Below are 16,724 nucleotides of genomic sequence, written 5' to 3' on the forward strand. Positions count from 1 at the left end.
CAGCTGCCCAGCTACATCAAACAAAAACCTACTTTTTTTTCCAACTTCTATCCATTACTACTCGTTCTACCTGCTAGAACCATTTAGGACAACTATAAATCTAGTTCTTGCTTTCTTTTTTCTTTTCTCTTCTTTCTAAATACAGGTTACATGTAATGATAATTTTGAACATTCATTTTTTTTTTTAATTTGAACTCTAAATTTTCTCTCTCTTTTCCTTATTCCCCCTCCCCCAAAGCAGTGATTTGGTATATTATACCAAATCAATATTATATCAAATCAAACCAATATTATATATTATATAATCATGCAAAACATGTTATTATATTGGTCTTGTGAACGAAGACAAAAATGCAAAGGAGGAAAAAATCATGAAAAAATACAGAAAGTTAAAAATAGGATACTTTTATCTACATTCAGCTTTCATCAGTTCTTTCTCTGGTTATGGATAGAATTTTTCATTATAAGTCCTTTGGAATTGTATTGCTAAAAAAACTAAGTTATTCACAGTTGTTCATCATACAGTATTCCTGTTACTGTGTATAATGTTCTGGTTCTACTTATTTCACTTCATAGAAGTTTTTCTGAAATCAGCCCTGCTCATTCTCTCTTATAATACAATAATATTTCATTAACAATCGTATAACACAACTTGTTCAATCGTTTCCTAATTGAACAATACTGGCTTTTTCACATAAATGCTCTTTAGATATTTGAACATAGCTTTTGTGTTTCCCACCCCATCCCTACCATGTACTCCAAGATTTTTTTTTCTATCTCCATTTTTTTCTACCAGTTCTCCTATAGTATGATTTCAGTTCTCTTTATTATCCTGATCACCTTCCTCTAGGTACTCTATACTTCACTGATAACTTTCCTAAAATGACATGCCCTGACCTGATCACTTCCCTTTAGATGCTCTGTACCTGATCAAAATCTTTCCTAAAAGGAGGTGCCCTGAAATGATTTGACTTGGGTAGGTCTCATTCTAGACAGTGTCCTTCTGTTAATGCAGTCTAAAATCACATGAACTTTTTAGCTACCTTGGCACACTGTTGACTCAACTTGAGCTTGCAGTCTAGCTAAACCCCCAGGTCTTCTTTCTCATTTAATTTATAACATCTCAGTCCTATGTCCCCTGTCCTGGACTAGAGTATTTGATTTTTGAGGTCAAATATAGGATTTTAATTTTTTCCCTTTTAAAATTTAAATATTCTAATCGTAAATGTCAGTTTTAAGTTTTTTTTTTTTTTTTAACTTCTTTGCTCAGTAGAAGTAAATAAAATTTATAAAGCTTAAGGAATGGATCCTCAAAAACTTCAGAGTCTACCTAGTTTAATCTGTGTCTACTCTCTATAACACCCTTAAATAATTACTCAGCCTTTTGGGAAGGATTATTAGGGAGGGGAACCTACCTTGGATTGAAAATAAGATATCAATTAAAAGACCCTCAAAAAGAAGTCAAGGAATGACATAATTGACTTCTTAGTATTTTCCTTAAAACGGATGATCTTGGAGCAACTCCAACTGATGACTCAACATTCTGAGACCTTTGTTTGCTCCTAATGAGTTTATTTTGTAGAATTCCTAAGAGAAAAGCCCAAACTGTTACTATATAGAGCTATAAAGTAGTACTAACTTGCCAGGAGTAAAGAAAAACATTTTTTTCTGTCAAAAATTTTTAAATTTGAGGTCCTTTCTCAGAATATTATAAGCCTAGCCTAAATTAGGCCATCAATTCATACTGAAGGCTTAAAATTCAGTAAACTTTGCCTGGTCTTAAAATCCAATTACAATACATTTTACTAGTAGCTTCCCAAGTTATCTGATCCCTGTGCAAGTCATTTAAGTGACTTTGGGCAAGTCACTTAACCCTGTTTTCCTTAGTTTCCTCTTCTGTAAAATGGGCTAGAGAATGAAATGGCAAACCATTCCACTATCTTTGCCAAGAAAACCCCAAAGAGGCTCACAAAGAGTTGGACATTATTGAAACAGTTCATAAAACATCTCCCCCAGAAGTCATCATCTTACATAACTTCTCTTTTTCCAGGTTAAGCCTCTCTTTTAAGGACACATACTTCCTCCCCTTCCCCTTCCTCCATTAAAGGGTCAACCTAGTTTACTTGCTTATAAAAATGCTAGAAAATGAGAACAAAAGAGGGAATGAAAGAAGAATTTGCCCAGCAGTGGAAGTGAATTCTGGCTCCCCCTTTGGTTAGGTGATCGACCCTAGGTGTATAATTAGAAAGCATTCTATAATTGCTCTTTTGAAAGTGCTAAGGGTAAAAAAAGTTCAGACTTTTTCTGCTCATACCTCATATTTTTCACTTAGAATCTTAGTTTTATTGAGCACATAGATTTGGGGCTGGAAGGGAGCTCAGAGGCTATCTACTTTAGCTTCATTATGGTGAAACTGAGGCCCATTGAGGTTAATTGACTTGTTCAGGATCACAGAGCAAATGACAAGCTGCATTTAAAACTAAGATCTCACTCATATCCAGAACCAGTGTTTTCTGTCCTCCTTAACACTGGATGGAAATTTAAAGAATTTCTAACCTGAATTTTAGGATTCCATTGCCCTTTTAGAATATGATTGGACTTGAAACCTGAGATCAAAAGGTTACATTAAGTCAGAGAAAAATTCCCTACCTCCTTTTTTTGGTAGAATATTTATTAAAAATAGGTCATTTTGCAAGTTAGCCCAAAGATAGTGATTGCTTCTCCTCTTATATGAGCTAATATGTAACAAGAGACAGTGAAATGATTCCATAATTAGGAAGTGACAGATGGAAGTGGAATTGAGACAATTTGTCCATTTAGGGAAGAGTTCCTGCTCTAACTGTGTTTGGCAATCATTACATTTCTGGAGCAAATTCAGGAGTATATTCCATTTTAATATTGTTTTCTTAGCTGCAAATTAAAACAAGCCAGACTTTGCGTTCTCTTCATTTCTCAGTGGTGTCTTGTATTGACAGATTGCCTCAGACAGAGAATTTTTTTTTAGTTAAGTTGCTCAGCATGGTAAATAAGATGCATGTCTAGTCACTGCATTTAAAAAGATGACACTGAAGAGTTCAGAAGGAGGAAATAGTATAGATATATATACACATATACATGCATATAACATGTATGTGCATGTGTATGCATGCACGTGTGCAAAGAAAATTCTTCGGGAAAACTTAAAGATGTGAGGGGGAGTGCTTCATAGTTCAAAGAAGAAAAGACTGGGGGTGATCATAAGAGATCTTAAGAAATAGGAAAGATTTTAATAAGAACAACCAAGAAGTCACTTGGTATCCAAAAAGTGTTCAGTTTTTTCCTTTTTGTTTTGTTTTGTTTGTCTGGACATATATAGGGAATACCCTGTATGGAAACCCACTTCACTGAATCGATATCAGCAGCTTGCCTGTAACCTATGATTTTAGAGTTGTTTGAATATAAGTTATTTTTCTCAGCGTTGCATAGCCAATATACATCAGAGGAAAAATTTGAACTGTAAGCTTCCTGACTGCAAGGCTGACCTTGGCTATACTGCCCTCCCTCCCTCTCCCCAATCCTCCCCCTTTTTCTCCAGAATGTAAAACAAGAAGGAATGGATTTTGATTGTAAAAAGAAAGTTTAGGTAGACATTAAGAAGCATCCTTTACTTGTATGTAGGAGTGTAGCTTCTCAAGCCTGAAATGGGGAGCTTACAGGGTCTTTATTCCTAGGGATGCTTTACAACTACGAACTAGATAAGCTTATCTTTTGAATGGCTTTATTCATGGCCTGCCTGAGCCAGTAAACTAAGCCAGTGGCCTCTTGAGAAGATAGATAAGGCTCCTTTTAGGTCTTAAGTCAGCTATTCTATGAACGAGAATTTTATGACTAACTTCTCAACTATATAAAGGCAGAATTGCTAATAGTATCATTCATTTCTTCCCTATTGATTCTTAAAATTATCAGCTATGCCCTAAAAGCCCCCTTAGCAAACTATTCAAAACTAGTTCTTCATCATCTAATCCAAATATCAGATTGAACATTTCAAATCCATTTTTCTGTTTTCCTGTTTCAAATGAAAATAGATGTCCATCTTCACAAAAATAATCTTCATGTAACCAAAAACTGTTTCACTTTTTATCTTTGCATTACCCTTTTACCCCCAGCTTCTGTTTCTTTCTTCTTGAATCATTGACCGTGAGTTTATCTAATTCTAATTCTTCATCTTTTTTCATTATAGAATCCAAAAATAAACTCAGCACTTGTATCAAAATCATATCCATTGTTCCTAGAGATGGGATGAATGCCTTGTGGTTTCCACACACTCAATTCAAGTTAATATATTCCAATTCTGATCTTGTTCCTTAAAAGTGGTTGAGCATTTTTAAATAGCCAGATGTAGACCTTCCTCTGATATCTGTTGATTGATAGCACAGTGGATAGAGCACTAGGCCTGGAATCAAGAGGAGGATATAAGTTCAAATTTAACCTCAAGTGTTTACTAGCTGTGTGATCTTAGGAAAGTCCCTAAGGGGATGTACATATGCAAAAATATGGTTGCAGTAGCCAATTTTGTAGTGGCAAGGAATTAGAAACTGAGTAGATGCCCATCAGTTGGAGAATGGATGAATAAGTTCTGGTATATGAATGTTTTGGAATATTGTTGTTCTATTAGAAAGGATCAGGAGGATGATTTCAGAAAGCTCTGAAAAGACTTAAATGAACTGATGCTCAAGGAAGTGAGCAGAACCAAGAGAAGATTGTACACAGCAACAAAAAGATTATGTAATGATTAACTCTGATGGATTTGGCTCTTTTCAACAATAAAGTGATTCAGTCCAATTCCAGTAGACCTGTGATGGAAAAAGGGCCATCCATAGCCAGAGAGAGAACTATGGAGACTGAATGTGGACCAAAGCATAATATTTTCACCCTTTGTTGTTGTTATTGTTTGTTTGCTTCTTTTTTTTTCCCTTTCTCATGTTTATTTTTTCCCCTTTTAATTTTTCTTGTGTAGCATGACAAATGTGGAAATATGTTTAGAAGAATTACATGTGTTGAACCTATATTGAATTACTCACTGTCTAGGAGGGGGGGGAAAGGGGAAGAGAGAAAAATTTGGAACACTAGGTTTTGGATGAGTGAATGTTGAAAACTATCTTTACATGTATTTTGAAAAATAAAAAGCTACTATTATTATTTGTAAAAGTGAATTCTAACACATCACAGCTGGGGGAAGGAATGCTTTGGCATTTCAGATGTCCTGGTTATCTGAAGGTTCCCATGAGTGCTAGAGGTAGAATGCTGATTTTCCTTTCTTTTCTTTTTTTTTTTTTTTTTTTTGCTGAGGCAATTGGGGTTAAGTAACTTGCCTAGGTGTCACACAGCTAGGAAGTGTTAAGTGTCTGAGGTCAAATTTGAACTCTAGTACTCCTGACTTCAGGGCTGGTGCTCTATCTGCTACTAACTGCCTTAGAATGCTGATTTTCAAAAAATTCTGATGTAGCATAAGACAATTTATACCTTAACTCTCTTGAAAATAAGGAAGCAAACAAGCAAGGCAGTTTTGAAAATTACATATAAATTTTTTTTAAATGCAGTTATGAAATGGAGAATCATATTTTCATATAGAAGCCTCTTATATTCTGTATTATAGAAATGGTTTTTGGTCACTAAACTAAGAATCTAAAAGATATTTTTAACTCTTCTGAAATTAATCTTTCATTGATTTAGGAAGTATTTAAAAGTCATTGTAATGAATATCAATTATAATACTAGTGAAGTGGGTAAGTAGTTAGTAATAAAGGTTTGGAGTTAATAGGATGCTAGATAAAACAATCTTTTGTAGGTTTTGTTTTATGTATGTATGTGTTTTCCTCAGTGTCTTTTTTTTTTTCCTTGATTGTGCCTTTTTAAAAAGTTACTTGAAGCCTATTCTCACTCATAGTGGACCACCATTAACTACAACCCTCCCAGCCTGGTGTGGCCTCCTGGCTCGATGCCTGACCAGTCCACAAGTATATGAAGTAAGTACGGCACATTGGGGTTAGACATCTGTCCTCTACATAAGGGGGAGAGGAGAGCGGAAACTGTCATGTTTGTGTCTATAAATAGTTTGTGTTAATTGTGCTAAAATGTTTTGAAGGCCTTTGTAAGGTTGCATTTTTCTCACAAGACTCCTAAAGCATGGGTCAAGACAATTTCTACCCCACATTATCATTTTCCTCAACCTCCTTCCTCTTCTCTGCTTCAAAATAGATTCTAATTATAAAACTTATCCTTCCTAAGTACAAATTCAGCCCAGACACTTCTTAGCTGTGTGATCTTGGGCAAATTCTTAGTCCTGTTTGCCTCAGTTTGCTCTTCTATAAAATGAACTAGAGAAGGAAGTGGCAAACCACTCTTAGCACCTTTTTCCTAGAAAACCTCAAAAGGGGTCATGAAGTGATGAACTCAACATTAAAGACTGAACAACAATACAGTTGTAATGTGCTTTCCATAACATCATAGCTATAATTTTGTTAGACCATCCAGTCCAGCTCCCTCATTTTACAGATAAGGAAATTATGACCCAAGGAGATTAAAGGAATTGCCCAAATCCTCTTGCTATAGTTGGAGAAGCAAATGATGTGGTTGTAGGTACCAAACAAGAAATATTGGGGTTCGGTCATATGAAGAATTCACAGTGACCAATCTGGCAAAAGGTAGGCTTATTTTGGGGAAGAGGTTGCAGAAAAAGTTGGGAAAGCACGTAGCAAGGGAAAGGGGTTTTAATAACTAATTATGACTATGTTCACTTTTTTTTTTCCTCTCTTGTGGTTTTTCCCTTTTGTTCTGATTTTTCTCTCCCAACATGATTCATAAAGAAGTGTAAATTTAGTGCAGCTAGGTGGTGCAGTGGATAGAGCACCAGCCCAGAAGTCAGGAGGACCTGAGTTCAAATGTGGTCTCAAGACACTTAACACTTCCTAGCTGTGTGACCCTGGGCAAGTCACTTAACTCCCAATTGCCTCAGCAAAATATATAGATATATTTAAAAAGTTAATGTATATGTATAATCAAAAAATAACCAAAAAATAAAAATAAATAAAATAAATTAATGATGGAAAAGACAAGATCCTTAGTGGAACTCATAATTAGTCAGGAGTAAGGAAACATCCCATGAAGTTTGAGTATGTACTTAGCTGGCAGCACCCTAAAAGAGTTAGTTAGCTATAAAAATACAACATAGGCATAGTAAGGTTTGAGAGGAAAGACACCCACATGGTATGGGAGAGGGGTGCAGGGAAAGATAGCACAAAGGCAGAATGTCATGGTAGACCAACACAAAGGGGTTCAACTAAGATGACATGGGCCATGGACAGATGTATAAGAAAAATTTAACCTCAGGGACATGGCTGAGATTTCTGACAGGATACAGCAAGGTGCTTCTGCCCATGATTCCCACAGAGGATGGGCCTGTGGAGAGAGGAGTTTTGACATAACTTAGATTTCTTGGCTGGACACAGCAAGGTGGGGCTAAGGTTATCTCCATCAGTTCCCTTTCCTGATTGCCTCATGGCAATGCTTCATCTTTCTCTGCCAACCTCATCTAGCCATGCAGGACCTCGTTGCTCTTAACTACTGGTCTAGTACTCTTTCCATTGCACCATATTGTATTCAGAGTTCTGCTATATGTTTATCAAATATAGAGTTACACCATGTCTAGGAGCAATATGTAATCTTGTATATAGTATTATTTCAGTAATATTATAAGACTTGCCTTTGTTGTTCTCTCCTCTCTCCCCCCTAGAAAAAAAATCCTCCCCCCCCTCAAAAAAACAAAAATACAAACAAACAACAACAAAAAATCCTCCTCTTGCATCTATTACTCCTTTGGGCTAAGATATTTTTCCCTGAAGGCCTACATTAAAATGCAAATGTATTTCTAGAAAGTAATAATGTGATCATTTAATCAATAAGCAGGCATTTAAGTGCTTACTACATCCCAAGTGATACACTGGGATTGAAATCAGGAAGACTCATCTTCATGAGTTCAAATCAGGCTTCAGACACTTCCTAGGCAAAGTTCTTAATGCTGTCTGTTTGCTCTAGTTCTTCATCTTGTCAAATGATCTGGAGAAGGAAGTGGCAAACCACTTCAGTCTCTTTTTCAAGAAAACCCCAAATGGGGTTACAAAGAGTCAAACGTGACTGAAAGTCAGTAACTCATCACAAAGACTCTGCTAAGTGCTGTGAATAAAAGATATGTTTGTGTATGTATATGTGTACATATTTATAGGTATATATATAAGGTAAACATGTAAACTATATATCAAACATATGTAGTGTATACTAGATATAGATATGGCAATGTATATATGTATTATATACATAGATATATATACACACACACACAAAATAAATATATAAAGTATATAAACTAAATACAAGGTAATTGGTGAGGGAAAGGATATTGGTAACTGAAGAGATTAATAAAAACCTTCTTATAGGAAGGGTTATTTGAACTAAATTTTGAAGGAAGCCAGTGATTTTGAGAAACATAAGTGAACTAGGTGTGCAGCCTTAGCAGCTGGAATTTGGGGGCAGTTTTGCAGAAGCCACAGATGACACAAAAAAGTCAGCAGAAAACAAAGAAACATTTTAGAAACTCAGAAATACATAAAATATATGTATAGTATTGCATAATATCAATGTATTTTATCTTCTAATACCATAATAATTCAGATTTTATCTCTGGTACAAAAGTAGAGACATAAGAATTTTACATGGATTTTCCAAGTCAGAGGGGCATCTCACCTTAAACCTTCACAATGTGGAAGGGATAACCAAAAGGGTAGGTGGGATCAGATTGTGAAGGGCATTAAATGCCAGCAAGGGGTTTGTATTTCATCTGAGAGTTAATAGTAAGACACTAGAGTTTATGCAGAGTTGTCTTGGGTACTTTAGGGAAAAGTCATTAGCATAAATTCATATTAACTAATTGTTCATTAGAAAAGAGTAAGTTCCCTAAACCAAATTTCTTAAACCATGGATCACAACCCCATATGGGGGTCATATAACTAAATGAAGGATCATGAAATGTTTATTATCAGTAAATGTTTGATTTATATACCTATATTATGTAACTAGGGTCACATAAAAATTTCTCTGGTGAAAAGGGGTTCATAAGTGGAAAAAGTTTAAGAACTTCTTTCTAAAAGGAAAATTAAGTTAGGAGAGGATGCTAACAATAAAAGGAATTATGGTTGCTTCTTGGAGGAGGAGATATCTGAGTTAAGCTTTGAAAGAATTCTGAGGCTTTCCAAAGAGAAGTGACTGTATTTAATATTTCTTTGTAGGGCCATTAGCCCTGCCTAGATGATGACTAAGACTGGAGGGGCAATGCAAAGCCAAACGGATCTGTAGTGAGAGGACTTAAATTCAAGACCTTATTTAATTTCAAAAGCTACATTGCTTTGAACTTCAGTTTCTTCATCTGTTACATAAGAGAGTTGGACTAGATGGATTTTATGGCCCATTCTAGCTCTAAATATTTTCATCCACATTTCATTTTGCTAAGATTTTACTGTGCCTTCCCCATTAGACATTTTTACTTCAACCCAATCCTGATATATGCCTCTCAGTACCCCATTTTAAAGTACAGTATGATGCTGGTTGCACAGTGATGTCTCCAGATAAGTTTAAAAGCCTCTCTAGTGGGTTTCTAAATGTCATTCCCTGTTCTGATCAGCTCAGTTAATATGCTGATCACCTGCTATAATAGAAGTATGTGACCTTGTGGATTAAAAGGCTAGTTTTGTAACTATATATCTTATTAATGGTATAGTTAACAATGAATACAAGTCACATTGTTTTGAATTTCCATATGTTTAAGCAGTTTAAAAAATGTTGCATAGGCAACCTCAACCAGCCAAATTAGACACTGTGATTTCTATGATCTGAGTAGGGACTGTGATTCAGCTTCACCTTTTCAGCATTAATGAAACTCTAAACCACTTCAGCATTAAAGTCTCAAGTTCCATGCAGTTCAGCAGTGTTTCTCTCCTGATTTGATTTCTCTTTCAAAGAAATCCTGCTGCCTTTTATTTTAATTAGGCTGGATGCAATAATGGTTTGCTAATCATGTTAATTAGCATAATTTTACTAATCCCAGTCGAGAATACTTTAAAGACTCATTAAGATAATACTTCTGTGGATTAAATTTGAAAATTAACTATTTCCCAACCTGTTTCAACTCTACACATGGCTTGAAGACATCTATTCTACTTTGTGGAACCAGAGCTATTTTTCTAAGATCATTTAAATTAGTTTCAGAAGTTAAAGAAAATGAACTCAACATTTATTCAGTACTCTCTCTTGTACTGGGGATAGGAGGTTGCAAAGTTAAAACAGATTCTTCCATTCTCAAGTAGTTTTCTCTCTGGTAGAAGATAACTGAAGCACACAAGTAACCACAACACAAATTATATTTGTGCATAGTGGGATTTCCAAATAGGAGGGTATAAGAGATTAGAAAGGTTAGTATTCACTTATAACTGAGGAGGGAGGCTCCATGGAGAATCTGGGTTCAAATCCCAGAAAGGCCATTTACTGTTTGTGACCTTGGGAACAAGTCACTTAACCTCCATGAGAACTCAGTTTTCTGGTCTATAAAATGAATGTATATGTACAAAAATATTTCTTCATACCTCTTTTTGGTTTGGTGTTGGAAAAAACTGGAAACTAAGGGGGGTGGTTATCAGGTGGAAAAAGGATGATTGTGGTATGAATGTGATGAAATACTAATTGTGCTATACCAAGATGACAGAAGGCTCAGTTTCAAAGAAACTTTAGAAGACTTGTGTCTTCTAACAAAGTAAAATGAACAAAATTCACTAGAAATCGACAATTTAATTAAAATTAGCATTTCCTAGCCAAGCAAGATAATTTAGGTATCAGAATCTCCCACAAAGGTAGAGGTGTCAGAGCAGTTCAGGCAGAGTAATAAAGGAAAATTATGATATAATGGGTCTATTTTAGGTCAAAGACAGCTCAGTATATATCAGTCATCCAGCCTTGGAGGAGTAAATAGCAACTTTGATTTCAAATAGGAAATCATCCAGCCGATGTTCAGTCACATTAAGGGCTAGGAGTTTCCTATTAGTATTTACATATTTCTGATATTTTCAAGCTTTTGGGTCAGGTTTAAAATTTCATAGCCAGATGTGTCCTGGCCACATTGCCAAGTGTAAGTATAAAAAAGTCTGGAAATTAATTTATATGACAACAAACACAAAATCAGGTTTGAAAGACTTAAAAACCCTGAATTGATCTTAATCCCAGATGACATCATTCTACTCACCTTCAGACAGAGAGGTTATACTATCAAAGTAATAAATGAAGTTATACACTTTTGAATGTAGCTAGTGTAGAAATTAGTTTTGCTGATTATACATGTTTGTCAAAAGGCTTGGTTTTTTTATTTTCTTTTCAAGATTGGTTGGGAGAGATAAAAGAGAAAAAAACAATATTTTAATTGGAAAAATAAAATACATTTTAAATGAGAAGGTTGGTCTGAGCCACTGGATTTTTAATGTGTGATAGGGAGAGTTGCCCCTTCTCTTCAAGCATATTAAAGGGAGACAAGTTGGCCTGAGAAGCGCTTTCTAGCTCCAGATATGTGATTATGAGAACTGATAATATGGTAACTTTTTTCAAGAAAAAAAAGAATTTAACAAGTAGAGAATTGTTGTCAGGGCAGAGATTATTCCAGGAATAGAGAGTGGGGAAAAGATATAGGTATTAATAGTGAGTGAGTGATTATTTTTTTTTTTTTTTTTTTTGCTGTATTTCAAAGGTGTGAAAGGGAATAATGTGAAATGAAACTAGAAAGGCAAATTGGAGCCAGGTTATGAAGTGCCTTGAATGCCAGTTTGTCCTATTTGGTTAGCCATGGAGAAGCTAGATATTTTTTTTTTTTTTTTTTTTTTTGAGAAGCTAGATTTTTGCAAATAGGAATGTGGTCAGTCAGATACATGCATTGGGAAGGTGACAACATTTGGAAGGAATAATTTGGGGAGAGAGCAGGGATACTAAGGAGGGACCTATTACTGTGGTTGAGGTTATAATGAAGGACTGAACAAGGAGGAGAGATAAATGTAAGCAAGCTCACAGGGGCAGAATCCACAGGACTTGTTAGCTTCACAGTTGTAGGTATTGTTGGCAGGTGAGAGAAAGGAAAAAATCAGGGGTAGTTCCAGATATTCAAACCTGGTTGTCATCAACAAAAATCCCAAAGTTAGGAAGAAAGCTAGATTTTGAGGGTTTGGCATTCAATTTGAAGTGAAAACAGGATATTCATATAGGGAAGTAGAAAATAAAAATGATGCTGACTGCTAATACATTTTATATATATATATATTTTTTTTTCATATATATATATATATAAAATTATATATAATCACTTAACTATGTACCAAGCATTAATTCAAGTGCTTTCCAAGTATTATCTCATTTGTTCTTCACAATAATCCCGATAGGTGCTTTTTCAGATGAGGAAACTGAGGCAAATAGGTAAAGTAACTTGCTCAGAATCACACAGCTATTAAGTGTCTAAGGCTGGATTTGAACTCAGCTCTTCCTGATGTCAGGCCTGGCAGAAGAGATTTCTGGCACTGTTTAAAGGTGGTTGCCTGAAACCCACTCAATCCTATATAGTTTCTTCCAGAGAAGCGAGAATTGTGCATTTGCATATTCACAATATGTCAGTGTATTAGTGTCATATTAGGAATGTACATAATAGAGAAGGAATGCATGAAGATCAATTATCAACTAGCTGACATTACAATTTAGAGATGGACTGAAAGTGGAGAATATGAATATGTATTGTCTGGTAAAAGAGGGATCTGGGGGAAGAATTGCTATATTTAGCAAGCACCTACTATAGAGGGTTTTAACTTTTCTTTGTGTCATAGGCTCCTTTAGAAGTCTGGTAAAGCCTCTGGGCCTCTATACGGAATAATGTTTTTAAAGCTATAAAATAAAATTCATGGGATTATAAAAGAAAACAAAAATACTGAAATAAAAAAGTGATTTTTTTCCCCTAATCTATACAAGAATTCCTGTTAAGAACCCCTCACCTAGACACCTTTAGATAGAACAATCTAATGGTTTCTCTGCTCAGAGCATCCATATGTTACTTAGACAAATGGTATAAACATGGAACAAGTTAATTATTACTTCAAAAACAGTAAAGTGATGTAGACACATATGAAATGATGTCATTACTAAATATAGTGTGAGTAGTATTCTATAATACTTCCATGAATCACTAAAGCCTTCGGTGATCAGCATTCTTGCCTCAGAAACTGTAAAATGCTATCCACATGTATAAAGTAGGGTTATTGTTAAGTGCCATATGAATGGTATCAAAAAATCAAGTGCTATGATAGCCTTGAGGATCACTAAGATCTCTGGTGGTCAGATGTGCATCCCAGAAACTTTTTCTAAGGTTATATGTACTAACTATCCTAGAAATAGGTTAAAATTTATCCATATCCACTGGATTTTTAATGTGTAATAAGGAGAGTTGTCCCTTCTCTTCAAGCATATTAAAGGGAGACAAGTTGGGAGTCTTATATTGCCTTTTAGCACTTCCCACACACTGTTTTATTTTAAGAATGCAGCCCCTCTAAAGATATGATACTCAGTCTTGTTACTTTCACTATGACCAAGCTTCGATGGTAAACAATTTCTTTCCTTTTGGGGGAGAATATACTGTATTAATTTCTATTTCTGAATAGGCAAGACTGTTCTGGAAGGCTTTTCTTCTCATTGGTAGTGAACTTTGCGCTCTCATTTTTTTTTTCTCTCCATGTAGAGAAGAAAATAGGGAGAAAAACATTTAAGTAGCTACAGTGAGCCAGATTCTATGCTAACATATATGATCCTCATAAAATGCAGGTACTGTTATCATTTTACAGTTGAGGCAACTGAGGCAGGCAGGGGTTATATAATTTGCCCACAGTCACATAGATAAGTGTCTAAGGCTGGATTTGAATTCATGTCTTCCTGATTGTAGCTTCATGGGAAGAGAAGGGGGCTCTGTCCTAACAAAAATTTAAAAATAAAAAAACTATCCATTGTGACTATTCTCCTACACATGCTCAAATCTTGATTCTGGGATATACTTCAAAGAATTGTGTTCAAAGGACTTGTTATTTGTGCCAGATGCTGTGCCACGCACTGGTGATACACAGAAAGGAAAAACATCTCTGAGCCCCAACCTCCACCATGACAGAATTATATGGGGAAGGAAAGAGACTAGAATACATTGAGGACTGGATATGACCTTAGAGACCCAGATTGGAGACTAGTCCATAATCACATAGTCTGTAATGGCAAAGTTACAATAAAGGAAAATTTCTGAAAATAGCACCCAGTGATTATCAGAATTCCCCTTTTTTTTTTTTTGGTACGCATTTTAACAGTCTGTAATCTAGTTCCTTAAATACAATTTATGACTTTTAGATTTTTTTTTAATCAGAGCTTATTTGGCTTCTGTAGGTGAGCCTTTGTTTAGGTATTGGGGAGACTGGGGCTCAGAAATAGATTTTTCCTTTCTTTACTTTCCCAGTGTTTGACACAGCATCTGACATATATGTTTGTAAGTGAATCACAGATTTAGGATAGCTTGATTCTAGTTATTTTTTGAAGTAGTGAATCTAATATTAAAAGATAACAGGGTCTCACTTTCTTTTTGGGTACCTTTTTTTTCTCCTCAGAATCAGGAACAACTGAGAGATGAAGACTCTGATTTTATACTGAATGATGGGGATCTCACTCTGACATATGGAGACAGCACCATCACAGCAAATGGCTCCTCAGGCTCCCACACGGCCACCACTAGCCTTGAGGGCAGGAGAACAAAAAGCAGCTCAGAAGAGGCACTAGAACGAGACCTGGGAATGGGAGACCATGAAGTTTCAAGCAGGGGCACCCGACTGGTTTTTCCTTTGGAAGACAATGCATGACCCCAAGATTCCTAAAAGCATAAGGGTAGGCCTATAGCCAGGGTAAGGAAGGGTAACAGGCCCTCGTGCCGTTTGTGGTGGAGGATGCTCAGAGACCAGAAATAACACTTCTATTACCAGTGGTTTTATTGAGGTCTGAGATCCAAACCTTAATGTGACTTCTCCCTTATCTCCCCCAAAAAACGTTAATTAAAGATGCAGATGGTGGGGTTAAAGTATTTCCAAATCAAAACAAATATGAACCCATTCCCACTTTCTTATACAGTAGTACACAGAATCCTTTTTTTAAAAAATAGCATGCTGTAATGGTCTATTAACTCATTCACCTGCAGTCTTTGAGCTAAGGAGAGGCATGGGGGGAACATCCCTAAAGGTGATTCAGATTGTTAATTTGTTTCAGGTCTCTCTTGGGCTGCAAAGTGGGAGGTAGGGAAAAACAAGATCTCTATGGAAGGAAATAGAGCATGGACCTCCAAGAGATGGGAAAACCAGTGTTATATGTAAAGAAACGATAAAATAGCAGCTCCAAAGCCTGGAGCTATATGAACATTTTATTCTGGGATTCATGACTTTGAAAGCTGCTCTATTTCATCATGAGAAAAGAATGGAAAGAAGGCATAGTTTCTCTGGATGCTTTATATGTTTCTGGACCATTTGAACCAAAGGCAATGTAAGAGGGGGAGGAAAAAAGGTTTATTTTGTTTTTGTTTAAGAAATCCAGGTTCAGGAAGTGTTTGGAGAGGGCAAAAGACTCTCAAGCTCTTGAAGCCCACCAAAGACCTGACTTCTAGAACTTAAATCTGAGCTGTTACTGATGGGAATATAAAGATTGACTTGGCTTTCCTTTTGCACTGAAATGATTGTAATAAATGACAGAATATTAAGGAAGTGAAGGGGAAGAAGAGGATAAAGGACCTCCTAATGGGTAAGAGGAATTTGACTTGGGAAGGAAAAAAATGGAAATGGGATGAGATTTCACTGCACAAGAAGTATACTGCAATGAAAATAGTTTTTCCAAAGGACCACTGAATCTCTCTTAATGATGTTTTCTGGATTGACAAATGTCTGAGATGCCTGCAACAGGATGGCTAATTAACTTGAGGGCTGAAATTTTTAGCAATCGATATAAAAGTAGAGAAGTTTTGAGAAAGATACCCTTTCTTTGATCTGAATAATACCTATAGTGAGGGAATATAACCTGCTATAGGGTTAAAGGCTTTATCATTTTGGTCATCTTCACTCCATTCAGTTTAAGGGGGAAAAAAGAGAGAGGGGACAGTATCCTTGGTACCTAAGGAGACTAATATCTTACTGTGTGAATGGATGGGGTTTTTTTCCCCTTTTTTCTTTTTCTTTTTTGCTTTGTTAATGGTAGGATTCTTTCTGTAATCTTTACTGCCTGTCAAAGACATCTAAAAGGACTGAAATGCCAAAATAGTTCTCTGCAAGAATATAACTTTTTCTTGCATTTTTCATCTTTGATACTAGAATATTTGGGGGCCCCATTTTTGTAAATGCATTGAAAATACATCAGTTTTTTTAGTTACCCAAAGTAAAATAGTTTCCCATCACACTGTAAATTACCTTTACCTGATTTTTCATAGTGTATACTCATAAGTGAGCCATTTATCATAGCCTCATAAAAACTTTAGAATTAAACATGAAGTGTGAGAGAAACCAGAGTTTTGGTGCATTTAAAATTATTTATAAATACTGTTTACTGTTAAGGTA

At 35.7% G+C, this 16,724-nt stretch overlaps 1 protein-coding gene across 5 annotated transcripts in view; it reads left to right on the top strand.

Moving 5' to 3' along the window:
* The window catches only part of SLC9A7 (solute carrier family 9 member A7), a 182,325-nt gene extending 166,489 nt beyond the window's left edge, over positions 1-15,836 (top strand). For 4 of the 5 annotated variants that reach the window (XM_074300287.1, XM_074300289.1, XM_074300285.1 and 1 more), the window contains 2 exons: positions 5,900-6,005; positions 14,745-15,836. In XM_074300287.1, the coding sequence (XP_074156388.1) occupies positions 5,900-6,005; positions 14,745-14,993 (355 nt within the window). In that variant the 3' untranslated portion in view covers positions 14,994-15,836. The remainder of the gene's footprint in view (positions 1-5,899; positions 6,006-14,744) is intronic. The other variant, XM_074300286.1, reaches the window with a different exon arrangement.
* The last annotated feature ends 888 nt before the right edge of the window (positions 15,837-16,724 follow it).

This window comes from Sminthopsis crassicaudata, chromosome 3, assembly GCF_048593235.1.
Source record: "Sminthopsis crassicaudata isolate SCR6 chromosome 3, ASM4859323v1, whole genome shotgun sequence".
In the NCBI taxonomy this organism is placed as follows: domain Eukaryota; kingdom Metazoa; phylum Chordata; class Mammalia; order Dasyuromorphia; family Dasyuridae; genus Sminthopsis; species Sminthopsis crassicaudata.